Source organism: Pyrus communis, chromosome 4 (assembly GCF_041283825.1).
Source record: "Pyrus communis isolate YQ-2024b chromosome 4, ASM4128382v1, whole genome shotgun sequence".
Taxonomy (NCBI): Eukaryota; Viridiplantae; Streptophyta; class Magnoliopsida; order Rosales; family Rosaceae; genus Pyrus; species Pyrus communis.
The window spans coordinates 22194384-22222186 of NC_142568.1; the positions used below are offsets into that span (position 1 = coordinate 22194384).

The 27803-nt window shown below is 38.5% G+C and overlaps 2 protein-coding genes and 1 pseudogene across 3 annotated transcripts; 1 reads left to right on the forward strand and 2 right to left on the reverse strand.

Annotated features, from left to right (window-relative positions):
* The first annotated feature begins 10960 nt into the window (after window positions 1–10960).
* On the forward strand, window positions 10961–13032 carry LOC137722527 (glycine-rich RNA-binding protein RZ1A). Its single transcript, XM_068461552.2, has 4 exons — window positions 10961–11178; window positions 11771–11889; window positions 12170–12720; window positions 12809–13032. Exons 2-3 carry the CDS (start codon window positions 11779–11781, stop codon window positions 12698–12700), a joined length of 642 nt encoding a protein of 213 aa, XP_068317653.1. The 5' UTR covers window positions 10961–11178; window positions 11771–11778; the 3' UTR covers window positions 12701–12720; window positions 12809–13032.
* A 5720-nt stretch (window positions 13033–18752) lies between these two features.
* Window positions 18753–19807, reverse strand: LOC137721743 (vacuolar iron transporter homolog 4 pseudogene; annotated as a pseudogene).
* Window positions 19808–21290: 1483 nt separating this feature from the next.
* On the reverse strand, window positions 21291–27658 carry LOC137722168 (branched-chain-amino-acid aminotransferase-like protein 2). 2 transcript variants are annotated; one of them, XM_088693035.1, is made up of 20 exons: window positions 27321–27658; window positions 26806–26904; window positions 26013–26084; window positions 25779–25871; window positions 25528–25665; window positions 25321–25379; window positions 25067–25169; window positions 24675–24863; window positions 24467–24567; window positions 24221–24275; window positions 24015–24101; window positions 23570–23621; window positions 23314–23399; window positions 23147–23200; window positions 22959–23042; window positions 22478–22549; window positions 22206–22286; window positions 22025–22060; window positions 21768–21914; window positions 21291–21506 (listed from the first exon to the last, which is right to left on the reverse strand). In XM_088693035.1, the coding sequence occupies exons 1-19, from the start codon at window positions 27420–27422 to the stop codon at window positions 21786–21788; spliced, it is 1692 nt and encodes a 563-aa protein (XP_088549161.1). In that variant the 5' UTR covers window positions 27423–27658; the 3' UTR covers window positions 21291–21506; window positions 21768–21785. The 2 variants fall into 2 exon arrangements, with proteins under 2 accessions (XP_088549161.1, XP_068317234.2); XM_068461133.2 differs by having other exon boundaries at window positions 21291–21551.
* Between the last annotated feature and the right edge of the window lie 145 nt (window positions 27659–27803).

The window sequence follows — 27803 nt, forward strand, 5'->3', positions numbered from 1 at the left end:
TAGTTTTCATGTGAAAGAAAAAGAGAGCTAGAGAGAAAGAAAAAGTAAGAGTTTGATGTTTGCTGGTTGAGGTAAGGAGTTAAGATTAGCTAGGAAAGTTACATAGTCCAATTCTAGTAGTGCCAAAAAAGAAAACTATACGAAATATTCGATTGTTAAACTGCGTACATGGCTCACTTGGAAAGCACTGTTTAGAGTTGGTGTGGACATAAACAAGTCTAAAAGAAACAAAAATAAGCTAAGAAGGCATAAACAAAATGTGACATCCCACATCGTCCAGGGGAGTGATCCTTAAATGTATATTCACATCTTTACCTAGCACGAGGCATTTTGGAAGCTCACTGGCTTTGGGTTCCATGGGAACTCCGAAGTTAAGCGAGTAGCGCACGAGAGCACTCCCAAGATGGGTGATCCATCGGGAAGTTCTCGTGTGAGTTCCCAGAAACAAAACCGTGAGGACATGATCGGGGCCTAAAGCGGACAATATCGTGCTACGGTGGTGGAGCGGGCCCGGGAAGTGATCCGTCTCGGGCCGGGATGTGACACAAAACACCCTAAGTGCAAGAAAAACCATAACAATCACCTAGTGGTAGACTTGGCCACCAAAGAGCTAGGCCTCAACTTAATCCAAAAGAGGAGCAAAAAGCAAACATAAAAAATAAATAAAAATAAATAAATAAATAAATAAATAAAACTCAAACGGAACCTAAAACAAACAGAGCCCAGCCTAAACGAACTCGAGCAAACTAGGGCACCACTTACACAAATCATAACCATAGAGACCGAAAACCCCAGCCTCAAGCAAACGAGCAAAAGCAAAATCACAACCCACGGCTTAACATGATTAATAACCAAATCCTGAAGTCTAGAATAATTAATAACCAGCCTCTGCGGATTTCTAACACAATTAATGACAAGTTCAAATATTTCAGGAGATAATCAAAACACTAGCAGAGAAGGATGTTGATCCTTTTCCAGTCGTACACATGACAAATAACCAAAACATGCTAGTGCAGACATCAAATAACATCCACATTAAATTTCAAATTATCATGAGTGGAAACATCCGCATTAAAGTTTTAGCTCACACTTGTTCCTTTCTTTTTCATCCAATCTGCCGTGCTTTTCAAATTAACAACTACAAATTACTCAAAAATAAATAAAAGAATATACTAACGTATCAAGAATCTTCGAATCTGAGTGAGTTCATACATTATTTCTTTATGGTGTTTGATGAATCATAGTCAGGTACGCCTGAGAGCCTGATGAAAACCCAGAAGGGCAAAAAGACTAAGGACGCTGCAGTGCTAAAGCGCGCTGCAGTTAAAAACCACTCAAAGCATTTGGAGATGTGACTGTACATTTTTCAGTTGGTTTGATGTGTCGGCAGTATAAAGATAGGGGTTTGGTATTTCTCGAACCCTAATGACTGCGTTTCTTCTATACATGATTTTACAAAAAAAGGTCTGTCTTCCATGAACCGGACCATTTAATGGTCCGGGTTTTCTTGCCGTTGGATCAACATCTGACAGTTGTGGAGAGCCATGCAAGCCTCAAAGTAAGATCCAAAAGGCTCCCAAAGCAACTCTTGAAATTGTTTTAGGGTTGCATGATATAAATGAATTTTTAAAAAATAAGCAGGTTGAAGATGAGTGCACGCTGGCTAGTGATGAAATTGTACTAGCTGTCCATGAGATGCTAGCCAGGATTCAAGAAGAAGCAATGCTGTTTTGGACTGATCATCAAAACCTCGCTTTTAAATAATCAATTGCCTTTTTTTCTAGACTTAATTATACCCTAAATATGATGTCATAGACTCATGTCTGGGTGTTTCCTATCTGGTCAAAATATTCTAACTAGTAATTTAATTGGCAACCTCATTACTTACAACCATTGAGAGACGCTTTCGGTTGATCGGATGGTTGAGAATGATTGTATACTCTGGTATTTCTATTAATTAGCTTCTCATATATTGTATCATCAAGTATCGAACTTGTGATAGATTTTAGAAGAATACGAAAAGAGTTCTTTAAAAGTATTAGAAAGAACATGCAGCTCATTCTTTTATATTTCATAGGGAGTACCTATAAGTTTGTACCACCTATTGACTAAGTAGTGCAAGCATCAAGAGAAGGCGCACCCTCACTACAAAAAGAAAATAGGATGGCTTTCTTGACAAAATTGTTCGTCGATAAAGCTCAAATTTTGCCGGAAGCGCTGCCATCAGTGCCATGCATGAGCAACTTTAGAAGAGCTCAGTATATTTTCTCCATAGCATGTCAAAGTTTAAGTAATGCAATGAATGTAAAGTTTTCTGCAATACATTAATTCATTTCAGAAAAAAAGGATACATGCTCTCTTTTTTAACACTGACAAGTATCTATTAAACTAGCTAGCTAGTGACACCACTAAAATTATGTCTTAATTGCAAGAGATAATCCCTCTTTCAAAGAATTATTTTGTTAATCAAAAATGAAGAAAGGAGCAGTATTCAAAAGATGACTCCAATCGAGCTATTTGTTCATATTTAAGTCTTGGGTTAGCTTATATGACGAAAATGGATGAAGTAACGAGTTATAATTATGAATGTTATATACTCTGATCCTAGTAGTGCCAGAAAATAAAAAGAATACAAAATAGTCAACTGGCAAACCGCGTGCATGGCCCATAAGCTCATTTGGTAAACATTGTTTAGAGTTGGTGTGGACATTTTAGGGCTGAATAAACAAGTATATAAGAAAGAAAAAAAAAGGGAAGAAGGCATAAACAAAACACCCTAAAAACCATAACAAGCACCTATAGTAGTAGGCATGGCCACCAAAAAGCAAGGCCTCAACTTACTCCAAAAGACACAAAGAGGAGCAACAAGCAAACATCAAAACTCAAACGGAACCCAAAACAAACAGAACCCAACCTGAACAATTAAAACAGGACCCCATTAACACAAATCGTAACCCTAAAACCCAGCCTCAAGCCAACGAGCGAAAGGAAAAACACAACCCACTGCATAGGTAATGATAAGGATTTTACCACACGAGTAAAAAGGTTAAAAACACCTATAATACTTGCATAAATGATAAGGTTATTGTGGTATAATGATTCTAGCAATGTCATTTCTCTACAAGAATGATTAAATAATTCATAACAAACCAAATTCCAATTAATTATTGTAAAGCAAAGGTTTTGTGTGACATCCCACATCGTCCAGGGGAGTGATCCTTAAATGTATATTCCCATCCCTACCTAGCATGAGGCCTTTTGGGAGCTCACTGGCTTCGGGTTCCGTAGGAACTCCGAAGTTAAGCGAGTAGCGCGCGAGAGCATTCCCAGGATGGGTGACCCATCGGGAAGTTCTTGTGTGAATTCCCAGAAACAAAACTGTGATGGCATGGTCGGGGCCCAAAGCGGACAATATCGTGCTACGGTGGTGGAGCGGGCCCGGGAAGTGGTGCGCCCCGGGCCGGGATGTGACAATTTGGTATCAGAGCCTAACCCTGGTCGCGTGTGTGCCGACGAGGACGTCGGGCCCCTAAAGGGGGTGGATTGTGACATCCCACATCGCCCAGGGAAGTGATCCTTAAATGTATATTCCCATCCCTACCTAGCATGAGGTTTTTTGGAAGCTCACTGGCTTCGGGTTCCGTAGGAACTCCGAAGTTAAGCGAGAAGGAGGCTTGAGAAATCTCATGATGGGTAACCCACTGGGAAGTTGCTTGTGAGTTCCCAAAAACAAAACCGTGAGGGAATGGTAAGCCCAAAGCGGACAATATCGTGCTACGGTGGTGGAGCGAACCCGGGAAGTTATCCGCCCCGGGCCGAGATGCGACATTTTGGATGATTAATTTTATGACCTAATTTAATAAAAAAAGAATTTAATTAAAGAGAGTAGACAAATCTACAATATTAAAAATGAGGAAAAGGAAATAGTTTTGTAGAAACCAAATTAGGAAAGCACTAGAGATTTGCCGTCACCTTAACAATCCTATATAGTTCTTCCAATTACTTATGACCTATACATGCATATTTCGAAGGTTAGATTTTCATAATATATGCCTACTTGAACCCTCAAAATACAACATATATCAAACATGCAATCCGTATGTGGTATTAAGATTAAATTTATACATTCATAACTCATTAAGTTTTGTGAATTTTTTTGAAAAACCATACAACTCTTAAGACGTGATATTCATCATAAGTAAACAGAATAACACACCACAAAATATTACATATTTCTCCACTCTCTCTTTCCGCACCCCTCTTTCTCTGTCAGATAAATTGGCCACAACAGTTTTATCATCCTTTAAACTCCGTCGATGACTAATCTAATATCTAATATAATAAAATCTATCGTTTGGTCAAAAAAATAAGAAAAAAAAGAGTTTTGTTGAAAAGTCTCATGGGCAATGAATGCCCATAGTTTCATTAGTAGAATTCTTCAGCATGGGCAGAACTTTTCAATGCCCATGCAAAGTGAAAGTGGAAAATGAATTGTATTGTCAGAGGACGCGTTACAAGTTTCAACATGAAGTTAATGCATCAGTTTGGAGTTGCTTTATAAATAGAGCACTCCATATGTTTTCATGTAACAGAAAAGATAAGAAGAAAGAAAACTAGAGAAAAATATCAGTAACATCATCTATTCCTCTGCCTTTTATTTGTTATCTGCCTGTACTATAATTTTAGTGTGACATTTTACATCTACCTTGCACCTACCATTAAAAGGTTATCTCTCAAACTTTGACCTTTTTTTATAACACGTTATCAGCACGAGTCTCTAAATATATTTATTCTCTCATCTCTCTTCGCCGAACGAACGAAAGAAAGAAAAATGTTTCCTTTAAGGTTTTTACTGTTCATCTTTTTCCTCTGCCTCAACTGTGCAGTATACCCTCGCGACGAACTATTTGCTCCATGTCTGCTCTTAGTTCTCCAACTAACGGTTACATACATCTTTGATTACTTGTTTGGTGTAGAGATTGATTACTAACCCAGTATTTATTTATGTTAATTTCACTGCAATCCAAGATGGTGGGGTACAATCGCCCATCTTGAACTGCAAATTTATTCTTACTGCGATCCAAGACGGTGCGGTATCATCGCCTATCTTGGACTGCAGATTTAATTTTACTGCAAATTTTAGGTGAAGCGGTATAATCGCCCACCCTACCCTGCATATTTGAATTTACCTGCTGTTTAATTTCATTGCAATTTTATGTGGTGCGGTATAATCGCCCACGCTGCTCTGCATATTTAATTTTCTTGTTACTTGAGTGGTGCGGAATAATCGCCCATTCTATATTACATTATTTCAATGAGAATGGTGCGGTATGATCGCCCTCCTCATTCACCCTGAAAATCTCGAGCCAGAAGTTTCGAGTGCTTATCATTTTGGCCTGAAGATCAAAATGAAAAATTTGTAAGAACCAGAAGTTCTGACATCATATTCCTCCAGGAATACATATTATTGCAAGTTCTTACACATCTCATTTTCTTTCAGAAAAAAAAATGGCGAACTTGGTGAAGCTTGAATTTACTGCCCTGGATATTACCGGGAAAAATTACCTGACCTGGGTACTGGATACCAAGATCCATCTGGAAGCAGGGAATCTTGGAGATACCATCAGGGAAGAGAGCAACTCATCCTCTCAAGATCGGGCAAAGGCCATGATTTTCATTCGCCGCCATCTTGATGAGGCGCTAAAGAGCGAGTACTTAACGGTTGAAGATCCGTTAGCTCTCTGAAATGCCTTGAGAAACAGATACAATCACCAGACAACGGTGATTCTTCCAAGGGCCCGCTATGAGTGGACTCATCTGAGGATCCAAGACTTCAAGTCAGTGGCAAAATACAATTCTACATTGTTCAGAATTACCTCTCAGATCAAGCTCTGTGGGGATATTATTACTTAGGAGCATATGCTGGAAAAGACTCTCAGCACATTTCATGCCTCCAACGTGCTCCTGCAGCAGCAGTATAGAGCGCGAGGCTACACTGAGTACAACCAGCTGATATCTGTGCTCTTAGTAGCTGAACAGAATGATGAGCTCCTGATGAAAAACCATCATTCCCGACCTACTGGATATGCACCATTCCCAGAAGTGAATGTTGCTTCCCTCGAAGTGAAGGCCACATCCTCTGGTGGTGATAATCATAAACGAGGGCGTGGCCACAAGCGAGGTCGATGGAATAGGAAAGGCAAGAACCATGGAGTTCAGTTTCACATCCAGGTTTCGAGGCATAATTCAGGCCCGAGCTTCAAAAATGCGAATCGCCACAAAGGCAAAGCTCATATGAACAATGCTCCTAGAAACTCTGAAGGAGCCTGTCATAGGTGTGGTGGTAATGGGCATTAGGCGCGTACTTGTCGTACCCCAAAACATCTAGTGGATCTGTATCAAGCCTCTCTCAAGGAGAAGGGTGTCGAGACCAACTTTCTCGACCAGGCTAGACCAATGGATATACCTGATCCAGTGTTTGACTTATCAGAGCAGTTGAACACAACTCATCTAGATGTTCCAGACTTTATTGTGGAAAGGGGAAATGAAGTATACCGGTCCGATTGAATCATTAATGTACTTTTATTATGCTGAACTTGTAGTATTTCAGATTCAATAAAAGTGGCATGTAAATTTCTTGTTATAACTTGCTTTTAACTCTGATTCTCTTACTCAGAGAGCATGGATAAAAATTGTGGTTATTCTCAGAACATGAGAAATGGCGGTGATATTTGTCTTACAGACAGTGCAACCACACATACAATACTTCGTGATCGAAAGTATTTCTCAAGCTTAAGACTTACAAGAGTAGGGGTAACAACAATATCATGACCTTCAGATGTAATTCAAGGTTCAGGGCAAGCCCAGATTATGTTACCAAATGGAACAATATTGTCCATACAGAATGCATTGTATGCTACTCGATCTACTCGAAATTTGTTGAGTTTCAAAGACATACGTTTAAATGGATACCACATTGAAACAAAAAGTGCAGAAAATGTGGAGTATCTATACATTACCTCCAATGATACCCAAAGGCGTATATTGGAGAAGTTGCGTAGTATGTCGAATGGATTGTATTATACATACATAAGGACAATTAAATCACATACTGTTATGAACCAGAAGTTCATTGATTCAAAGGTTTACATACTTTGGCATAACCGTCTGGGTCATCCAAGATCTACCATGATGCGTAGGATCATTAACAACTCTAATGGACATCCATTAGTGAGCAGACACATTGCTGCCTCAAATGATAACCTTTGCAAAGCTTGTTCTCAAGGGAAGTTGGTAATTAGACCATCATAACTAAAGGTTGATGCTGAATCCCCATCATTTCTGCAAAGAATTCAAGGGGATATTTGTGGGCCTATTCAACCATCATGTGGACCATTTCGATATTTTATGGTTTTGGTTGATACATCTACCCGATGGTCACATGTTTGTCTCTTGTCTACTCGGAATGTAACCTTTGCGAGACTCCTTGCTCAAATAATTAAGTTACAAGCACAGTTCCCAGATTATCCCATTAAGTCAATCCGACTTAATAATGCTGGTGAATTTACATCTCAAACCTTTGATGATTATTGCATGACATTGGACATTGATGTTGAACACCCTGTTCCTCATGTCCATACTCAAAATAGTTTAGCTGAAGCATTGATCAAGCGGCTTCAGTTAATAGCTCGCACTCTGCTTATGAAAACCAAATTGCCAGTCTCTGCATGGGGACATGCCATCTTACATGCTGCATCATTGGTTCGATTGAGACCTATAGCCAACCATCAATACTCTTCAGTACAACTCGTATTTGGACATCAGCCAAACATTTCTCATTTACGAGTTTTTGGTTGTGCTGTTTATGTGCCTATTGCACCGCCGCAACACACTAAAATGGGACCTCAACGTAGACTGGAAATTTACGTGGGTTTTGATTCACTATCTATCATTAGATATTTGGAACCCTTGACAGGTGATATGTTTACAGCTCGTTTGGCTGATTGTCACTTTGATGAGACAATTTTCCCGTCGTTAGGGGGAGAAAAAAACGTTCCAGAAGAACGGAAAGAGCTGACATGGGTTGTTCCCACCTTGTTTCATTTTGATCCTCGCAGCATTCAATGTGAAAATGAAGTGAGAAGGATTGTTCATCTTCAAAGCATTGCCAATCAAATGCCAGATGTATTTAATGATGCTATGAAAGTGACAAAATCACATATACCAGCTGCAAATGCACCTGCAAGAATTGATGTCCCTGTTGGACAAAATAAAGTGGCAGCGAATGATTCATCTAGTGCATGCCTGAAGCGTGGTAGACCCCAAGGTTCAAAAGATTCAGCTCATCGAAAGAGAAAGTCGAGGGCACAACTGAATCCAAATGAAGTCATTCAAGAAGAGAAAATGAATGATACATCCACAATTCATAATTCTGGACTTCCAGAAAAAGAAAATGTCCTTGATGAGACATCTGTCCCTGAAGAGACAGAAGTACATGAAAGCAAAGAAATCTCCATAAATTATGCATGTACAAATGAATTGTGGGATTGGAATGAAATAATCATCGATGATATGTTTGCATTTGCAGTAGCCACTGAAATCATCTTAAGTGATGATATTGAGCCTCGCTCTGTTGATGAATGCAAACAGAGACAGGATTAGTCTAAGTGGAAAGATGCAATCCAGGCAGAATTAAATTCCTTGGAAAAGCGGAATGTTTTTTGACCAATAGTCCAAACCCCGCCTAATGTAAACCCCGTGGGTTACAAATGGGTATTCACAAGGAAACGCAATGAGAAAAACGAGATCGCAAGATACAAAGCACGACTCGTTGCACAAGGTTTTTCTTAAAGACCTGGAATTGATTATGAGGAGACATACTCTCCTATAATTGACGCAATTACGTTCCGTTACTTAATAAGTTTAGTGGTTTCAGAAAGACTTGACATGCTACTTATGGATGTCATCACTGCGTATCTATATGGAGAATTAGATACTGACATCTATATGAAAGTCCCAGAAAGACTTAAGTTGCCTGAAACAAGTAATAAACCACAAGGTATACTCTCGATCAAATTAAGACGATCATTGTATGGTCTGAAGCAATCTGGACGAATGTGGTATAATCGTCTCAGTGAATATTTGATCAAAGAAGGGTATATCAACAATGTTATTTGCCCTTATGTGTTCATTAAGAAATCCAATTCTGGATTCGCTACAGTGGCAGTATATGTTGATGATATGAATCTAGTTGGGACTCCTGAAGAGCTCAATAAAACTGCTGAATATCTGAAAAGCGAATTTGAAATGAAAGACCTTGGGAAAATAAAATATTGTCTCGGCCTGCAGATCGAGCATTGTGTTAGTGGAATTTTGGTCCACCAATCAGCTTACATTGAAAAAATTCTGAAGCGATTTGGTATGGACAAGGCTTATCCACTAAGCACGCCAATGGTCGTTCGTTCTTTGGACATTAAGAAAGATCCATTTCGTCCAAAAGAAGATGATGAACTAGTCCTTAGTCCAGAAGTACCATATCTGAGTGCAGTAGGTGCTTTGTTGTATTTAGCACAATGTACTAGACCAGATATAGTTTTTTCAGTTAACTTGTTAGCAAGGTATAGCTTTTTCAGTTAACTTGTTAGCAAGGTATAGCTTTGCTCCAACAATTCGCCATTGGAAGGGTATCAAAGATGTATTGCAATACCTTCGTGGGACAACAGACATGGGTCTCTTCTACTCAAAGAACTCCACAGATGACCAGGTCCTTGTTGGATATGCAGATGCTGGCTTCCTCTCTGATCCGCATAAAGCCCGCTCACAAACTGGATATGTGTTTAAGAATGGAGATACAGCAATCTCTTGGCGCTCAACCAAGCAAACATTAGTTGCTACATCTTCAAATCATTCAGAAATACTTTTTTTACATGAAGCAAGTCGTGAATGTTCTTAGTTAAGATCAATGATCCATCATATTCGTAATTCATGTGGTCTAACTTCGAAGACAGACAATCCAACTGTCATCCATGAAGATAATGCAGCATGTGTTGCCCAAATGAAATAATGATTCATCAAGGGCGATAAGACTAAACACATATCTCCAAAGTTTTTCAGTGCTCATGAGTTTCAGAAGGCTAAAGTTATTGAAGTCAGACAAATCCGTTCAAATGAAAATCTGGCAGACTTGTTCACCAAATCTCTACCAAAGTACACATTTCAGAAGTTAGTGCAAGGCATCGGATTACGTCGACTTACCAAACAGCTAAATTTGGAGAATGCGGAATCAGGGGGAGATACATATCAGGGGGAGCATCCATGATACATGCTTGTTGTACTCTTTTTCCTTCGATTAGGATTTTTCCCACTGGGTTTTTCCTATCAAGGTTTTAACGAGGCAACATAAGCATACTTGACACTATATCAACGATCCAGGAAAAGTTGTACTCTTTTTCCTTCGCTATGATTTTTTCCCACTGGGTTTTTCCAAACAAGGTTTTAACGAGGCAACTCATGTTGATATGTGGGCATCCAAGGGGGAGTGTTGAAACGTCTCATGGGCAATGAATGCCCACAGTTTCATTAGTAGAATTCTTCAGCATAGGCAGAAGTTTTCAATGCCCATGCAAAGTGAAAGTGGAAAATGAATTGTATTGTCAGAGGACGCGTTACAAGTTTCAACATGCAGTTAATGCATCAGTTTGGAGTTGCTCTATAAATAGAGCACTCCATATGTTTTCATGTAACAGAAAAGATAAGAAGAAAGAAAACTAGAGAAAAATATCAGTAACATCATCTATTCCTCTGCCTTTTATTTGTTATCTGCCTATACTATAATTTTAGTGTGGCATTTTACATCTATCTTGCACCTACCATTAAAAGGTTATATCTCAAACTTTGACCTTTTTTTTATAACAAGTTTATAATAAGCTGATTTATAAAGGGATAAATATCTCATACCGGTGGACATGTGGCCCAATCAGACACAGAGTCCGGGAACCAAAAGAAATTCCTACAACCCGATGACTTGACCCGGTTCCCATCCCTACACCCGCACAAGCGCTCTCTTCCCTTCTGTGTTCAAAGCCGAGAGCCGAAACCTTCAGCCTCTCTCTCTCTCTCTCTCTCTCTCTCTCTCTCTCTCTGCGTTTGAGATCTAAAGCCCTAGCCTCTCTTTTCCTGGTATGTAAATTCCACCGCTTTCCATACTTATTGTTAGTTCCAATTTTGTCATTCTTGCTTTCAATTACAAATTTGGGGGCAGATTCGTTTGATTTAATTTCTCTGAGTTTAGTTTTGCCAATTTTTGTGCTGTTTTGTGTGGCTAATTTGTTTATTAGATCTGAATTATTTGATTAAATATGTTATTTGGATAATTGATTAGGGTTTACTGTATAAAGCCTGTAATTTTCAAAAGAAAGCCCAAGAAGTATTGGGTATTTCAAGTTATATACTTGCGTTTGTGTGCTGGCATGGAGTTGTAGGATACATGTCCCAATATCTTAATTGGGTTTTTGATTTATTTCAGTATGTGTCTATCTGTACGAGTTATTGAATCTGATTAGTTTATGGGATATGAAAGGCCTTCTCTCAGTTAGCAGATTGAGTATGGGGTGTGGCGAATTCAGGCTCGAAAGCTGGCACTTTGTTGTATTGTGTGTTGGGGTTAGGGATTTTATTAGTATTCTTTGGATTATTGATAGATTGTTGAATGGTTTATATTGATTCCATTTACTTTGCTTCCATGATTGATGCCCTTTTTTGCGAATTTCAGTTTAGAAGATGTCAGAAGAGCTGGAGTATCGATGCTTCATCGGTGGCCTTGCATGGTCAACATCTGATAGAAGTCTAAGAGAAGCATTTGAAAAGTTTGGAAAGCTCATTGAAGCTAAGGTAAATTTTTATTATATTTTTCCTTTAATGTTTGGAACTTTGGATACAGTTTTAGATAGGATATATTTGATTTCAATCAAGCATTTGTTTGTAACTATCTTGTTTCCGTTGATTATTGGTTCCAGTTTTGATATCCTATAAATATGGAAAATATGATTTCGATTTGGTTTGATTGAAAAGTTAGATGGTAATTGTTCATTCTTTATCCAATATCATATTGTTTGACATTCATTATACTCTTCAATGGAACTTCTGTGGTGACAGTTATTTCCTCATGTAGGTAGTTGTTGATAAGTTTTCTGGACGCTCTCGTGGATTTGGGTTTGTCACTTTTGATGATAAAAAAGCAATGGAAGAGGCCATTGAGGAAATGAATGGATTGGATTTAGATGGACGAACTATCACTGTTGATAAAGCTCAGCCTCACCAAGGTGGTGGAGGTAGAGATTTTGACGGCGACCGTGGTCGTGACCGCGGTCGTGATCGTGACCGTGGTCGCGACTTTGGAGGTGGAGGTGGGCGTGGAGGTGGAGGAGACTGCTTCAAGTGTGGCAAGCCAGGGCATTTTGCCAGGGAGTGTCCAAGTGAAGGTTCAAGAGGAGGGGGTGGCAGGTATGGTGATAGGGATGATAAGTATGGCGGCGGCGGTGGTGGTAGTGGTCGTTATGGACCTGATCGAAATGGAGACCGATCATCTAGTGGGCGCAGCAGGGATTCTGGTAGTCATGGAGGTTCTGGAAGTGATCGATACAGTCGTGACCGCTCTGGCCCATATGACCGTCGGAGTACAGGTGGCTTCCGTTCTGGATAGAACAATTGCATCCTATAGTGGTACATAAAACACACTTGTTCAATGATTTTTATGCTTTTCACAGTTGGTATTGTAATGAAGGTAATTTTGTTGATGTGCTATTTGCAGCTTGGGAACCTGAGGAGCTGCTCAGGTGACTGTCTCTCTCTGCACTGCTTTGAAGTTTCCCCTTGCTGGATGTGTCCTCTGATGATTTTCTGGGTTGGACCAGTATTTTGAAGTGCGAATCTTGCATAGATATTCACCTGTTTTTTGTTGCTAAATGCTCGACCGAATGTTTGATCCGATGGAATTTTATGCATGCTTGCAAATGATATTTCAATTTGGCCTTATACTCTATGAATCCATTGCGACTGGTGGTTGTCTGTGACTTTCATTCATTGGTGACTGCAAATGCTATGATTGCTGTCTGTCCCTGTTGACTGTTTTGCTTGGGCACTTGAAATATTGGAAGGTCGTTTGGTTCCTCTTGGCTGTTTTGCATTGGCAATTGCAATCTGGGAAGGTCATTTGATGTTGGGTATGTCGGAGGATAGATTGTGAGGGGTCCGCTATTGGGAGTTTGCCTCTTGTTACTTGGAAGTAGAAGTGGTCCTATAAGTAGAACGTCCTTTTGGCTGCCCTGTTTTCGGTATCTTTGCTAGTAAATGGGAGTGAACCGGGTAATAATTTCTCTTATAAGTTACTTTGACGCATGATATATTCTCGTTTGCCATTCCTGCTATAATAATGTTTTTAACCTTTTGGCAGGATCTGGTCTTTTTTGATACATGATTTGGGTTTCTGTGTTACTAATTGGACGTGATAGTTTTAAACCTTACTTTTTTGAAAGTCTTTTCGGCCTGAGCAAAGCCATCTGCAATTTAACTCAACATAAAGTTCCTCACGTTACACAGAGCACACCGGTGGGAGAGTTCCCTTTGGCAGGTTCTGCTCTTTTTCGTTACATGATTGGGAAGTTCCATTCTTGCTGAGTTGAATAACTGCTCGATTGTTTTGTTCTCCGGGCCCCTGTATCACATTGCACCTGGGGAATTGCCTTGTTTTTCTGTTCCTGCCCGTGTTTTGTTTGCCGAGGCGAGGTTGCTCTGCTTCTTTCTCTGGTTCAGTTGTGATGAAGTAGGTATTATTTTTGTAGAATCTAGTTTTTGGGTTATATGGTTTCCTGTTCAAAGCTGCTCTGTTTCTTTTCTGGTTAATTTTGAACCCGTTATTGTTCCATTTCTGCTATGGAATGCTGCTGCCTAGTTATGATTACTACTTTTAATGAAGATATCATGTGGTTTATGGCTTTTATACGTCTTCAAAGTACGGGTAGCACGCCGCTTCTTCAACGTACTCTGTAGTTATTTTCTTGAGTTTCTTGTTTGAATCTTGTATGTATGCAGTCCGTTATTGATTGAGATGGTGCTTTAAGATTTTGTAGTCCTGTTTCAAAATAGTGGCATGTCCATTATGAAAACTGAACGTCAACATTATTTCGACCACTGGTTCTCTAGCCGGAGAAAGACTTGCTTGTTTCGAGGTCTCCTAGGCGAGTCGAATGCCCCATTGTTCTTTTAGCACACACCATGGTGCTGGTGTGCGCTATAAGAGCGTGTGTATCACGACCCGGTGTACGCAAGTTTCTCTCCTCTAATAGAATGCCTCTATTCACAACCCATAGCTAGTCATGTAGGTGAATGATAAGAGCATATGTAATGGAAGTCTTCAGGCAAATTTATGATCTTGCCTAAAAATTGAAAAAACTTTTGTTCCAATAAAATTTGCCTAGTCAAATTGAAGCATAGGCATTGTGCGAGGCCAAATTAGCCTCAGCCCAAGACTTGGGCAGCGTGAACTCACTTAAACATTTAGAATTCTAACTCCTAGTTTTTCAACACTAAAATTAAAAAAATATTGGCCGACTATATCATCGTTTTGAGGGCCTAGATTCTGCCTCTAGCTCCCAGACCAATCGCACAATGTCAAAGTTAACTTTCCATTGTGAAAGTGCAGTTGAGTAGACCGTCACAGTAACATGACCAATGCATAGACGTTCTTCTCCTTAATTTAACTTCCCTGATTCTATTTCTGCCGTCCATCTCTCATTCACTTGGTCCGAATACAGTTGATCATAATTTGGACCATTTGGTGATGTTGCACCACCTCTAACAAGAAATGGTGACCAGTACACAAGGTTGGGAGGAGATGCAGAGAAGTGAAGAAAAAGATAGGTAAGGACGTCATGATCATTGATCAGGTTCTTGGAACGAATGTTTCGTTAGCCATCGGTTTCCTCTTTGCTTGCTAGCTTGAAATTTCAAAGAAATATATCACAAGTCGGAAAGTAAGGAGAGCCTTTAGCCACGCAACCCTATAAAGGCATGAAATTGGTTGTAGGTTGAGTCCTCATATGTGGATAGGTTCCAAATTTCATTCCATGAAAGCATGAGGAGTTCTTTAGCTACCTGATAAGTTGGCCGGCACACATTTGCGGAATCTTGCCTATCAGCTGTTGCCTGCACATGCATAATGCATATCCACCGACTGATCAATAGGAGTGCTACCATACGTTCGTCAAAACAGAATCCAGTGGACCGAGCACTTAGCAGCATGCCTAAGAGTACTATCATGAGTTTGTCAAAACAGAATCCAATGGACTGAGCGCTTACAGCATGTCAATGCTTAGCGATCAACTGATCAACATGGCCTCGCTTGTTTGACTGGAATGTTAATATCGGAATAGTGATCGAATTCAATTCCTTACTTATTCTTGAATGAATTGGTTATGTTATTTCCATTTCAAATGTTTGGTTAAACTAAGGAATTATGATAAGGAAATCCTCCAACCTTTTTCGGGCCATGGCAGATCTGCTGTGTGCTCTCTCACCCACTCCATCACCCTTCATTATCGCTTCCACCCCTTCCCCCTCCTCCTCCGCTGACCTCACCCACACCTAGCGGTATAGTCTGTCACTACCAAACCACACGAAACTGTCAGCCAACAGATTTCTGAAGAAGACAATCTGCTCCACCATGATCCTAATTTTTTTAATTTTTTAATTTATAATTTTGATGACCATCGGATTGGCAGGTTAGCCACAGATGCTGGTTCGTGTGTGTTTCAGTCTTGCAACGACAGAGGGGCAGTTGGTGTAGATTAAATGGGAATTGTTTCCCATGAAACTCATCTCTTGTTTCCTTTCCTAGCCTACCCAAACGTTACAACTCGATTGAATGAGAAATGAATTCCCATTAGAGGTATAGATTACCGCCAAACAAACGCGGCTTATGTGCACTGTCATGAGTTTGTTTAAATAGGATTTAGTGGACTGGAGATATAAATAAAATGTTGTTTGCGCCATGATATGCTTATCCGTCAACCGATCAATATAAATGAGTACTATCATGAGTTTGTCAGAACATGATCCAATGAACTGAAGACACAAATAGAAAGTTATTTGCACCTGGGCAGCATGCATAATGCTTATCCATCAACCAATCAATAAGATTATTACTATGAATTTGAAAAGAAAAAAATAAATAAAATAAAAACAATGTTTAGCTTGAAGCTGTCATTTCAAGTTTAATTGTTACACATCTAACAGAAATATTTTTGTTCTCGTTTCTATTTATTGTTAGTCATTTTGAACTTTGGTCACTGGAGTTTGGATCGAACTCTTTCAGAAAATAACCAGTATTATGATAAAGGTGATGTTATAAAGACCTCATTTTGTAAATCACATTTGAACCATTTATCTAGTAGAGACATGGCTCACCAAACCAGCCGATTCTACTGCTATTAGAGAGATGGTTCACATGTGGTTTACAAAATATATATGGTCTCTCTAGTATTTTCTGTATTATAATATTTTTGTGAAGAAAAAGCTACTTAAGGACATCATGATTGGGTGCGAAGGGATTGTGTTCTTTTGGCTGTCTTCTGATATTATCCATCAACTCAAAACGATTCCGACACCGGATTGTGTTCTTAAAGCAAGTAAGAAGAGCAGTATTCCAATTGTACAAATGATAACTGATACACACTGGAACAACAATTTCAAGAGAACAAACGAAACCTAATGCTTTGTAGAGTACACCAAGTTAAAACAAGGGAAGAAAAAGAAGCTGGAAGTTGCCTTTGTTCTACATTAGCAGATTCAGTATCGTCTGCAATAAGCGTTTTTTTATGAAGAACTAGTAAATGCAGCATCATTTATCTTTGTTTTCAGTCGATGTTTTGTTGTCCATATAAGGATATTCAGATGGGGTTGTCCATCGACCGACCAGTACTACTGGTTGAAGAAAAAGAAACATTACCGACGAGTACATGCTTGACGGCCGGAAAGACATTCCAGCAAAACTCCACCCCAATAAACAACATTAGATAAGGTAAGCTATGGAAATACCAAGAGTAGTTAGAACTGATAACGCAAAAATCGAGCACATACAATCTGCCTAACTGACTTGAAGAAACTGTACATACATAGTATGTTAGGCCTTCTAAGCAACTGAACTTGAAGGCAACTGCATGTGCATGTTACCATGTTAGGCCTTCTATATATGTTCTTCGAGGTTCTGGACAATGTAACCAAAACAACAAAAAGCCTACACATTTGCAACCAAGTTGGCAATTGTATGTTTATTTTCTATGTTCCTAGATGAATGGCATGTTTGCGATTGAGTGTGTGACTCGACTTTTATGTCATCATATGTTAAGGGAAATCCATTTTTTAATTTATGCACAACCCTCTCTCATTTATCTATCGGATTGAACACAAAATATTAAAGGTTGGAATTAAAAAAGCGTGCATAAATTACTCTTTTATATTAATAAATGAATCATATCCCTCATTTTACTTTTTTTGTTGGCGAAGAGATAAAAGAGAATGGCAATAATTTTCCATAAATGTAAGAAGGAAACTGATGAGTGCCTTTCTTTTAAAAGGAAATCGATATGTTTAGCACCAAAAGGTTAATGGAATGGAATTTGTGTAGAATATCTGTACTGTACTTCCTTCTTCCAGGTGTGATGTACGTGTATGAATATAACAAAAACAATATTTAGCTTGAAGCCACCGTTTCGAGTTTAATTGTACACATCTAACAAAGATATCTTTCTTCTCGTTTCTACTTATTGTTAATCTTTTAAATTTTAGTCACTGGATCAAGCTCATTCAGAAGATGGTTAGTATTATGATAAGAGTGATGCTAGAGAGATCATATTTTGCAAATTATATTTAAACCATCTCTATTAGAGATATAGCTCACCAAATAAGCCAGTTCCACTGCTATCACAAAAATGACTCACATGTGATTTACAAAATGTGATATCCCAAGCATCTTCCATATGATATTATTTCGTGAAGCAAAAGTTAATCATGGACACGTCATGATTGGGTGTGAAGTGACAAACTCCCCTACTATGCCCCGATCGACCACGAGCCCTGCGTCACACTCATCTATCGAAGCAACGAAACTTAACTATCTATCGTATGGTAAAAACCCCGCCCTAGTAGACAATTTGTCACCTGCGCAGGATATAGAAATTAACTAAAAAAACTAAATTAAGAAGTTGTGTTGCGTATATAGGATAATCATCTACCTCTAATTATTCAATATTTTGAAGTGTTAGGTTTTATTACTTCTGAAAGCGCATGTGCATTAGGGTATTGAACTATCTTGTGTTAATTCCGTACGTCAAGACCTGAGATGGTTAGCTCTTTCTGCAACTGAACATTCATGAGTCGACAACTAACTGTTTTCTAGCAAGCTAGGTACCTTATCTAGGGCTTGATGGTTACTATAATTGGAGGGTGAGTGCAAATTTCTCTGCTCATAATTGTTTTTTCTAGAATTTTTTTTTTGTTAAAAGCATGTTGAAAGTTTTATTAACACACTTTAAGACCTTTCTGAAAGATCACTTTGAAGTGTTTTTTGAAGAAGCATTTGGTATATGGTTTTAAAAAAAAATAAAAAATAAAAGAAATTTCTATTAGTTCGAATTACTTTTAACATTTCATGTCAAAAGTAATCAGAAACACTTTTAGTTGCCAGAAACTGCTTACCATTCCAAAACAATCACAATAATCTTTAATTAATCACAACCAATAAATGGTTGCATATCATGATAAGGCTTCCAACGTTATTTGATGGAACACAACTTACTTACACGATGATTTTACACGTCTGCCTCTATGCAAATGGTGTTGGCAACAGCTGCAAAACCACCACTAGCAACAGCAACAACAACAAAACAAGAACAGAAGAAATTAAACATAATGACAACAATAGTACGCAGTTTAATCAGATTCCCAAACCACTAGACCCAATTAACTTTGTGAGTCCAAAAGTTATTGCCATAGCCATCCATCCTCCAACAAGTACTCTTGCACAAGACTTCCCCACTGGTGACCCCCCCAGCCTAGCCCCTACCCCTCCAAACACAATCAGCGCGATGCTCACCAAAACTGCCACCACGGCCAGCCTCACCTTGTGCTCAGTTATAAATGCTGCTCCCAACAAAGGCACCACCGCACCTATCGAAAAAGCAATGGCCGACGCCAAGGCGGCTTGCGCTGGATTTGGCAGCGACTTCTTCTTTGCCTCCTCTCCGTTCTCTGTCCTACCATTTGCCTTCATCTCTCTCTTCATTTGAGATATCTCTACGTCGTACTGAGTGTACACAGACACAAACTCTCCTATTGCCATGCTACATGCCCCGGCCACAAGCCCTGCAAACCCGGCAAGAAGCATGGCCTTCACATCTTGTTTCACAGCTCCCACACCCATCATGAGCGATGCAACCGAAACCAGCCCGTCATTGGCTCCCAACACGGCAGCGCGAAGCCACTGTGTCCTCTGGGAGTAGTCGAAGGTGTCACCTTCGTCGTCTTCGGGGATTGGAGATTGTCTTGGTTGATCAGTCACATTTCCATAAACTGGAATTTCTATGTGGTTAGTTGAAAATTGGTCACGTTGGGAAGCCATATATGAAGTTTTGTGTAGGATTTGGTATGGACAGAAAAGAAGAGAGATTAAGATATTGATTGCTTGTGGAGGACACACGCCCGTGTTAAGGTATTTATAGGGAGGTGCGTACGGTTTTATGATTTTTCTGTCGTGGTTAGTGCACATGTTGATGGACCATTTTTGGAGCTAAGTGGTGATGAGGAGGGAAACACTATATGTGGAAGGCATTACCCGTAAGAGTTACTTTACTTAATCAAGATTAATGGTTGATCAAATTATGTTTTGTACAATTAAGGAGTCATTTCTCACTCAAACTGAGTTTCAAAGATGATAAAATGTAAATTTTATGTAAATTTTCAGAAACATTCTAGTGGTCCACTACTAATCAATATTGATAATATCTTCAACTTAATCATCGTTACAATTCAATAAATGTAAAGTTTTATCATCAAAGACCTCACTGCAATTTAACTTCATATGATTTTCGATGTGAAACATGCATCAACACATATATCAAGTTCTGATTTGTCTAAAATGATGAATACTCTCTTACAAGTAACGAGCTAAATATTTTCTTGCTTAAAATGTCATTTTTATCGGTTTTGGGCTCATTTCTTCTATCTTGAGTGCATACATGCATATACTATTTTGGAAATTTGAGACCTTGTTCACATTGGTGGCCCTTGTGTCTGCATCTTATTCAAATCCACAAATTGTGTATTTAGTGAGGAAGTGCCATAATTGTTCAAATACCTGAAAGTGTAAATTATTTCAAGTGCGCATTCCACACAATGCCACCCTCAAATTACCAATTAAAGAATACATATTGACCGAAAGAAAAATCCTTCTTTTGTAGATTTTGGTAGAAAATATCATTAATCAAGTGAGTGGAGTGTGCATTCCACACGAAAGCTTGTGGATGTTGGTTTTTATAGTGCAAAAAAGAAGGGTACATTCTTGTGGACAACTAGCCTTAATCCTTTAAAACTTCCCACTAAAGGGCAATTAGTAATGTACTTATAATGCTGTTTAGTTTTTAATTAACCCTCTAATTAAGGATATGACTTGGCTGCTGCTGCATAAGCTATGATCATCTTCATATGCTATACTCGTATCATCATATGAATGCAGTGAAGAAAGTTGAGATTCTATGTACAAACATGATATGAAAAACATGTTAAGTATAGCATTTTTTGTATAGAAAGTAGTTCAATTTCTACTTACAAACACATGCAAGGTCTCTTATTTTCTAATGTGAGATTGATACTCTCTAACATATCTCCTCACGTGTGGCGAATTTTTCAAGCCTAGCACATTAACAATACAAATGGGGTGATGTAGAGGACGTGTGACCGTTAGGCTTCACATGAAACAACCTACCATGATATATACTATGAAGAAAGCTGAGGCTCCATCAAAAAATTGATTGGAAATATAAAAAGTAGCACAATTTCTTATAAGCACGTACAAGATCCTTTCTTTTTCCGACTAGGGATTGATACTCTCAACATGCAACAAGCCATATTGTCAAGAGAAATGATTTCCGCCTTATTGTTTTCTCATTCTGCACTTATCCCTTTGTCTAATGTCCCTTAATTTTCTTTGATTTATTCACTCAAACAGCAAAAAAGAGAGGTGCAAAAAGAGAAATAAAGGACATTGCTGAACATGATGGTACAACTTCTGAGTTATAATAACTAAATTTAGACATGTTCCCAGTGATCTGTTAAAAGTGAAATAAAGGACAAATAAAAAAGCAATGGCGATTTGCACATCTGTACCAGCAACATTTGTGGTGTTCAAAGAATTGGTACTTTTATTCATCTGTGAGAGAAGCTTTCATCAATTCCAACTGCACACCATGGATCCAAGAAATTCACTAGTCCGTTAATACAACCTGCGATTCACAAAAGTTACAAATACACAAAGAAATGGAAGTAGTAAGCATTCGTTTTAGATCAGATATCCGCTAAAGGTTTTCTGAACAGAAGATGAACACTATTAAGCATACAAGAACTTGGTTAAGCTACATGTAAGGTTTGGTTAGCAGCATGTACCAAGACTGACGTGGAAAAATGTCAATAGCTGAATGAAGAAAGTGAGGCACTCTCACCTTTTGAAGAAATTATCTTCAAGTTTCACGATAGTTTGGTATGGGCACTCCCGATGCTTCTGTCAGCTCCTTGAAAGCATACTGCAATCTTCGAGTCACAGGCCCCACTTTTCCTTCACCAACTTGGCGACCATCAATCTTTATGACCTGGTAAACAAAATCCCATCAACTAAGTATTACTTCTTGTGAAGAGGACCATTTCATCATCAATGAACGGAAGCATGAACAGTTGAATATGTAGTATGCAAGGCACTCACTGGAGTGAGTTCTCCCATTGTTCCTGTAGTCCATACCTGCAGGGCATCCATAATAGCTGTAAATGATAATTACGTAATACAGAACAGATGAAGAATATGTTCAAAACAAACACATGGGAATAACACTTCCATTAATAAGTATATATTAAGTAACCAACTATGCGTATTTATGTAAGAAAACCTCATCAGCAGTATGGAACTCAGATAGGCTGATCCTTCTCTCCTCTAAGACCAACTTCTCCTTCACTACAAGATCTATCACCTGCAAATTCGATAAGATATCGCAGGAAAATCAGGTGTAAAATATTATTTACCAGACAAATCGCTACTTTGTCAAGGGTCGATGTACTCAAGCTAATATCTCATTATCACCAAAGAGAAGGATAAAAATATTTAAAATTCATGGAGAACGATGGCAATTCCAATAATAAGAGGGAAATCTACAGAACTTACAGTTGCTCGAGTAATGCCAGGAAGGCAGTAATCAGCATGAGGAGTCAAAACACGGCCTTTCTTCACCAAAAACTGCATAATCAAACACAGGAGTTTGTTTACAGTGTGGATGTCACGTAATTTACATGGAGTGAAAGGAACTGATAGGACGTGATAATACGATAGCAGAAGTCCCTACAGTATTGCTTACATGGAGTGAAAGGAACTGATAGGACGTGATAATAGAATAGCAGAAGTCCCTACAGCATTGCATTACTTAAGGACAGGCCTAAATTTTGTGCTCATTAAAAATGTACGAACTAGAAAGTAAGTTGATCCAGCCCTCTAACATTCACTTGAGACTAGTTTACATGGACACATTTCCGATCCTTGCACAAATGAAATTCATAAATAACAATGAAAAACTACATCTGGAAAGTGGAACCAAGCCACCAACTTTTCATACAGCACCAAAACCTGAATAGAAAGAGCACAGGCTTACAATGTTCGTAGCATTTGTTTCAGACACATAACCATCCTTGTCAAGCATGATTGCATCATCAACGTTTGCATTGTTTCCTTCTATCTGCAATATATTCAAGATGACTTAAACAAACGTAGGTCAAAGTTCTGCAAGATCAATACACGGCGTGTGGCATGTTACTAGCGGATGATAAGAACAGAACAAACCTTTGCAAGTATATTATTGAGTAAGTTATTGTGGTGAATCTTTGAATCCAAATTCTGGTAAAAGAAAAAGGGAAAAAAAAAAATTAAAAGTCAATGGACTGAAATAGCAGAAAAATCGATCAGACAAATGAAGCACGAGACAAGAAAGAGAAAAATGAGAAGACAACATTTGGTGAATTACGACGGGTGGTAGCTGTAACAAGAGTTATTCCCTTTGTATTGTCATAGACCGGGGGCTTCCATTCAGGAAGCACTGCATGTTTGGAGAAATAGAAAGTACAGCATTAGAAAGACCAAAAATTTTACTAGCGCATTACACAATCAGGTTAGGTTTCTTTTTCCTCATAGCAAAGAACAGAACATGCATGTCAAACAAAATCAAATGTTGCATGGGAGGGCAGAGGATTGAGATTTTTATTGTACCAATCAAGGTGCATCCATAGAGATTGAATGCTGGGCTCATGCCAGAAGTAACCTGAAGATGACAAGAAACGATAAAATCACTCTAGGAATAAAGAATGCACCAAACAACTACACCAAAAATATTCAATCCAAAACTTGGCCCAACTTTTAACATGAAATTAAAGCGGACACTCACAACAGTCCGCTACTCACTACCTTTATCACCACCAAGCTTATGATACTTAATGAAAAAATACCTCGTAATACTTTTGATGGAGCCTTACCAGGTACCATTGATGTAAACATTATTAACCACAGACTTAGGGTCTATTTCATTGATTCCATTTACTATGTCCCATTCCAGCCCAAACCATTTTGCAAACCATAATAAACAATGCAACTACAAAAACAGCAGATAACAAATCTCTAGCTAAAACTGATATCGATGCCACATAAAATGCATTACCTTTTTGCCACGTGTCAGACTTAATCGGATGTGTGACTTGTCGAACATTCCATTTCGAATAAGAGTTCTAAAGATGGCTTCCTTAACCTGAAGAAATGAGATGCAGTACTAGGATGAGCTGACAACTCATTTCCAAGCTATAGGCCAAATCTACTGAAGAAAAAATCTCTTCACATAAGACCCAAGACGATGAATTGAACTCTCACCTCTTCGCGAGTAGGAACATTGTTGAATGCCAAAGCCTTTGCAGAGTCAAATAACCTATTGGTATCAAAATAATGCATACATTAAGTTAATGAAAGGATAAGATTCAACATTAAAGATTAACTCTTTCAAAGGATATTAAGCATCGCCAACATATCATAATAGAACATTCTAAATTATAAGTTTTTCCAACTTATCAAGTCACCAGGAATCAATCTCATCGAAAATCAGATTTTCTCTCCTCTTACCTATCTAAATGCTCTTCAAGCTTGAATATCTTCCCATCATAAACTCGAAGACCTTCCCAAACTGAATCACCGCCTTGGACAACCGAGTCGAACACAGAAACCTTAGACAGGATACAGGATAAAAATAAATATCCAACCTTAGCATTAAAACAAAACACTGGAGTGATTCTGTCGGCTGGAGATCATCAAGGATCTTGCGCACAATTACCTTTGCACTATCACGCGGTACAATCTCATCACCAACCCATGCAAGTAGCTTCTTATTTTCTGGAACTGGAAGATCGGGATCAGGCAAAGGAGACTTCAGAAGGCTCGATGTCTGCCTCATATGGCGCCTAAGAAGGTTGTAGAATGGTAGGCTTTGCTCAAGCACGTCATACAGAGACATAGGGAATGGCTGAAAAACACAAAAAGAGCATAAGCTCAAACAAAACATTCAGTAATGTCATAACTTGAGTTGCCAATATCTTTTATTTTTGGATGATCTTTGCGTCCAGTTTTTCCATGCAACAAAAATGACTAGTTCCTTGACTGAAAATATAACACTTATGGTTTCAACATATCACAAATTTAATGTAATGCAATGCGCAAATATCATACCGCAGGATATTTTCTTGGTGGTTGAAAGCCTGTCGATTTATGCACAGTTGCGTACCACCATGGAGCCCAAACACCATCTATTGCTTTTGGACCGGCCTCCCATCTAAAACAGATAAAAAAAAAATCATTGGGAACTTGTCATGCACAAAAAAAAAAATAAATAAATAAACTAAACTACAAAAGCAACATTTATGTTAAAAGAACTAAAAATAGACAAGAACACTATCAACTTAAATGGAATAGCTTTTGCATACTTGAGCATTGTGGGCTGAAAAGGAATTTCCAAGTCTTCACAAAGACCGCTTAATGTAGCCTAATCATCAATGAGATAAAGGGGAAAAGAAAACAGAAGATTGAGAAAGTTTTACTTAATCAATACATAAACACTATGCAATGCTTGGTCAATGCAGAGAAATCACTTGTGATAAGTCATGAATATGTATCAAAAAACTCTCTAATACCTCAGGATCTCGTTGAAGTTCTGCTGCATCAACAACGGGAGGGGGTCGCCCCAGTTGCGAGAGCTCACTATATATTGCGACCATTTCTGCCAAACTTAATTCAACAAGGGATGGAGGAACAACCTTCTCAAAGGATGGCTGACAAACATCGAACAGTAAAGTCAGCAGCCTAAGATGTGAAGCATGGCTAAATTCAAAATTACCAAGACCACAAAATAGATTTCACTCTGTTTACTCACATAGACTCTTACCAAAATATCAAGTGGATTCCGGATCAGAATGAAGTGCTTTCCTTTCTTCATTAAATCATTAGGTAATCCAGGCACACGTTGCTTTGCGATATGCTGCAGATCACCAAAATACTGACATCAGTATTGAATCAACTAGCAAAAACACCGAACAAAAGCATTTTCTGGGGTGGTCCAGCTAAGATAACAAAAACACAGCCATTAGCTTGCTCAATCAGGGAAAATATCGTTTATCACCTTACAGAGGCGATACTTCTTTCTTCCAGGGCCGTAGATGATATCTTTTACAACTTTATTTCCATCAGATTCCTAATAGAAATGACATAAAAATTCAATGTTAAGAGAATCAGGGAAAAGAGAACAAATTGGAGCCAAAACATAAATTTAAATTTTACGATGAATCATGCCAGTTTTTCAAGGGAAACAAAACATTAGGATGCAAACGGCAAAATAAACACGAAAAGACATCAGAGATCACACTGGTGAATAACAGAAAATCAGATTAATCTTATGTTTTGCCAATAAACCAAAAAGTAACCTCTATCCAGGTCCTTCAACCTTCATTTTCAACTCAAACTAAAGAATCTAAAAACGAGAAACAACGCTTTTAATATAACATTGGCGAATGGCAATCCTGCTCGTATAGATCCTACTTTTCCTACACCAGCCACTGCCACTAACGCTAACAATAACAACAGTACCAAGATTAATTATATAACCAATGCAACAACAACAACAACCAAGCCTCATCCCACTAAGTGAGGTCGGCTGTAAGAATCCTAAAACACCACTGTGCTCGGATTTGCACCATGTCTTCCGTTAGGTCCAAGTACTCCAAACTTAGACAAATTATATAACCAACGCAAGACAGCAAAATTCGACAAATTCACCAACTTTTATAATCAACCAAAGCATAAAAACCAATTGAGATATTACCAAATAAAGAGTAAAAAGTAAATAACTTAAGTAAATTTAGTCTTACAACAGCAAATAAACTTGTAATTAGGGATGAAATTTTTTACCGACTAACCATTTTGGATAGAACTTCCTCCCTGTAAGGCCTGTCAAAACCTGTCACTTGCAGGAAAGTTGCATACAGTGGTTCATCAAGCACTTCCATGTCATCCCTCTAAACACAAAACAAAACAATACAAAAAAACAAGTCTCGATTACTAAAAGCCCAAAATTTATGTTTTCTTCTGCAAAAAAAAAAAAAAAAAAAAAAAAAAAAAAAAAAAAAAAACACAATCTTTAACATTGCAGTTTCTTAGGCCTATTGGGATTGATTCTTCAAGAGCTAAAAGCGTTTCGTGGCAACCAAAAATGCTTCTGACTACGTTTGGCAGAAAACGTTAAAAGTGCGTTTGCACTTACAACCTGACACTCCTAGAGGCTTCTCCAAAAAGCACTTGTAGCACAAGCGCTTATAGAAAAAATACTTCTGGAAAAAAAATCACTTATGAGCAGAACTGCTTCCTAATGAAGCAGTCCCAATCAAGGCCTTACAGAACCCAGAAGAGAGAATATTGGAGACATTGGAGGCACCTGAGCAAAAGAATACATGAGGGTGGTCGACAGTGATCTTGGAGCTGCCCACATGTGAATCACTTCGACTTCAGCTTCTGCTTGGTTCTTGAGCTCTTCCATGGTGAATTGGTTTGGACTAAAATCAAATTTCACAAACTTTATGAAGGGATTAATTGGGATTTTGAAGTTCTGAGAATCTGAGCAAATTGCTGCATATAGAGCTGACAGCTCTGCAACTTGAAAACTGATTGATTGGAACTGGATGGTCTGGATTTACCCAGATTTTGTCAAGGGAAAACCGACAGGACTGGAAAGTCAGCTCTTGCATCTATCTCAATGTTCTCTGGTGGAGTTACTGTTAGTAAACTGAGGGTTATGCAATAAATAATTAAAGTTCATCTCTTTTACTATTTACTATTTACCATTTGAATTTACTTGGAATTGTCTTTGGGTTACCGTTTATAACAATTAAAAATAAAGAAAGTTAATGAAAATGGTTTA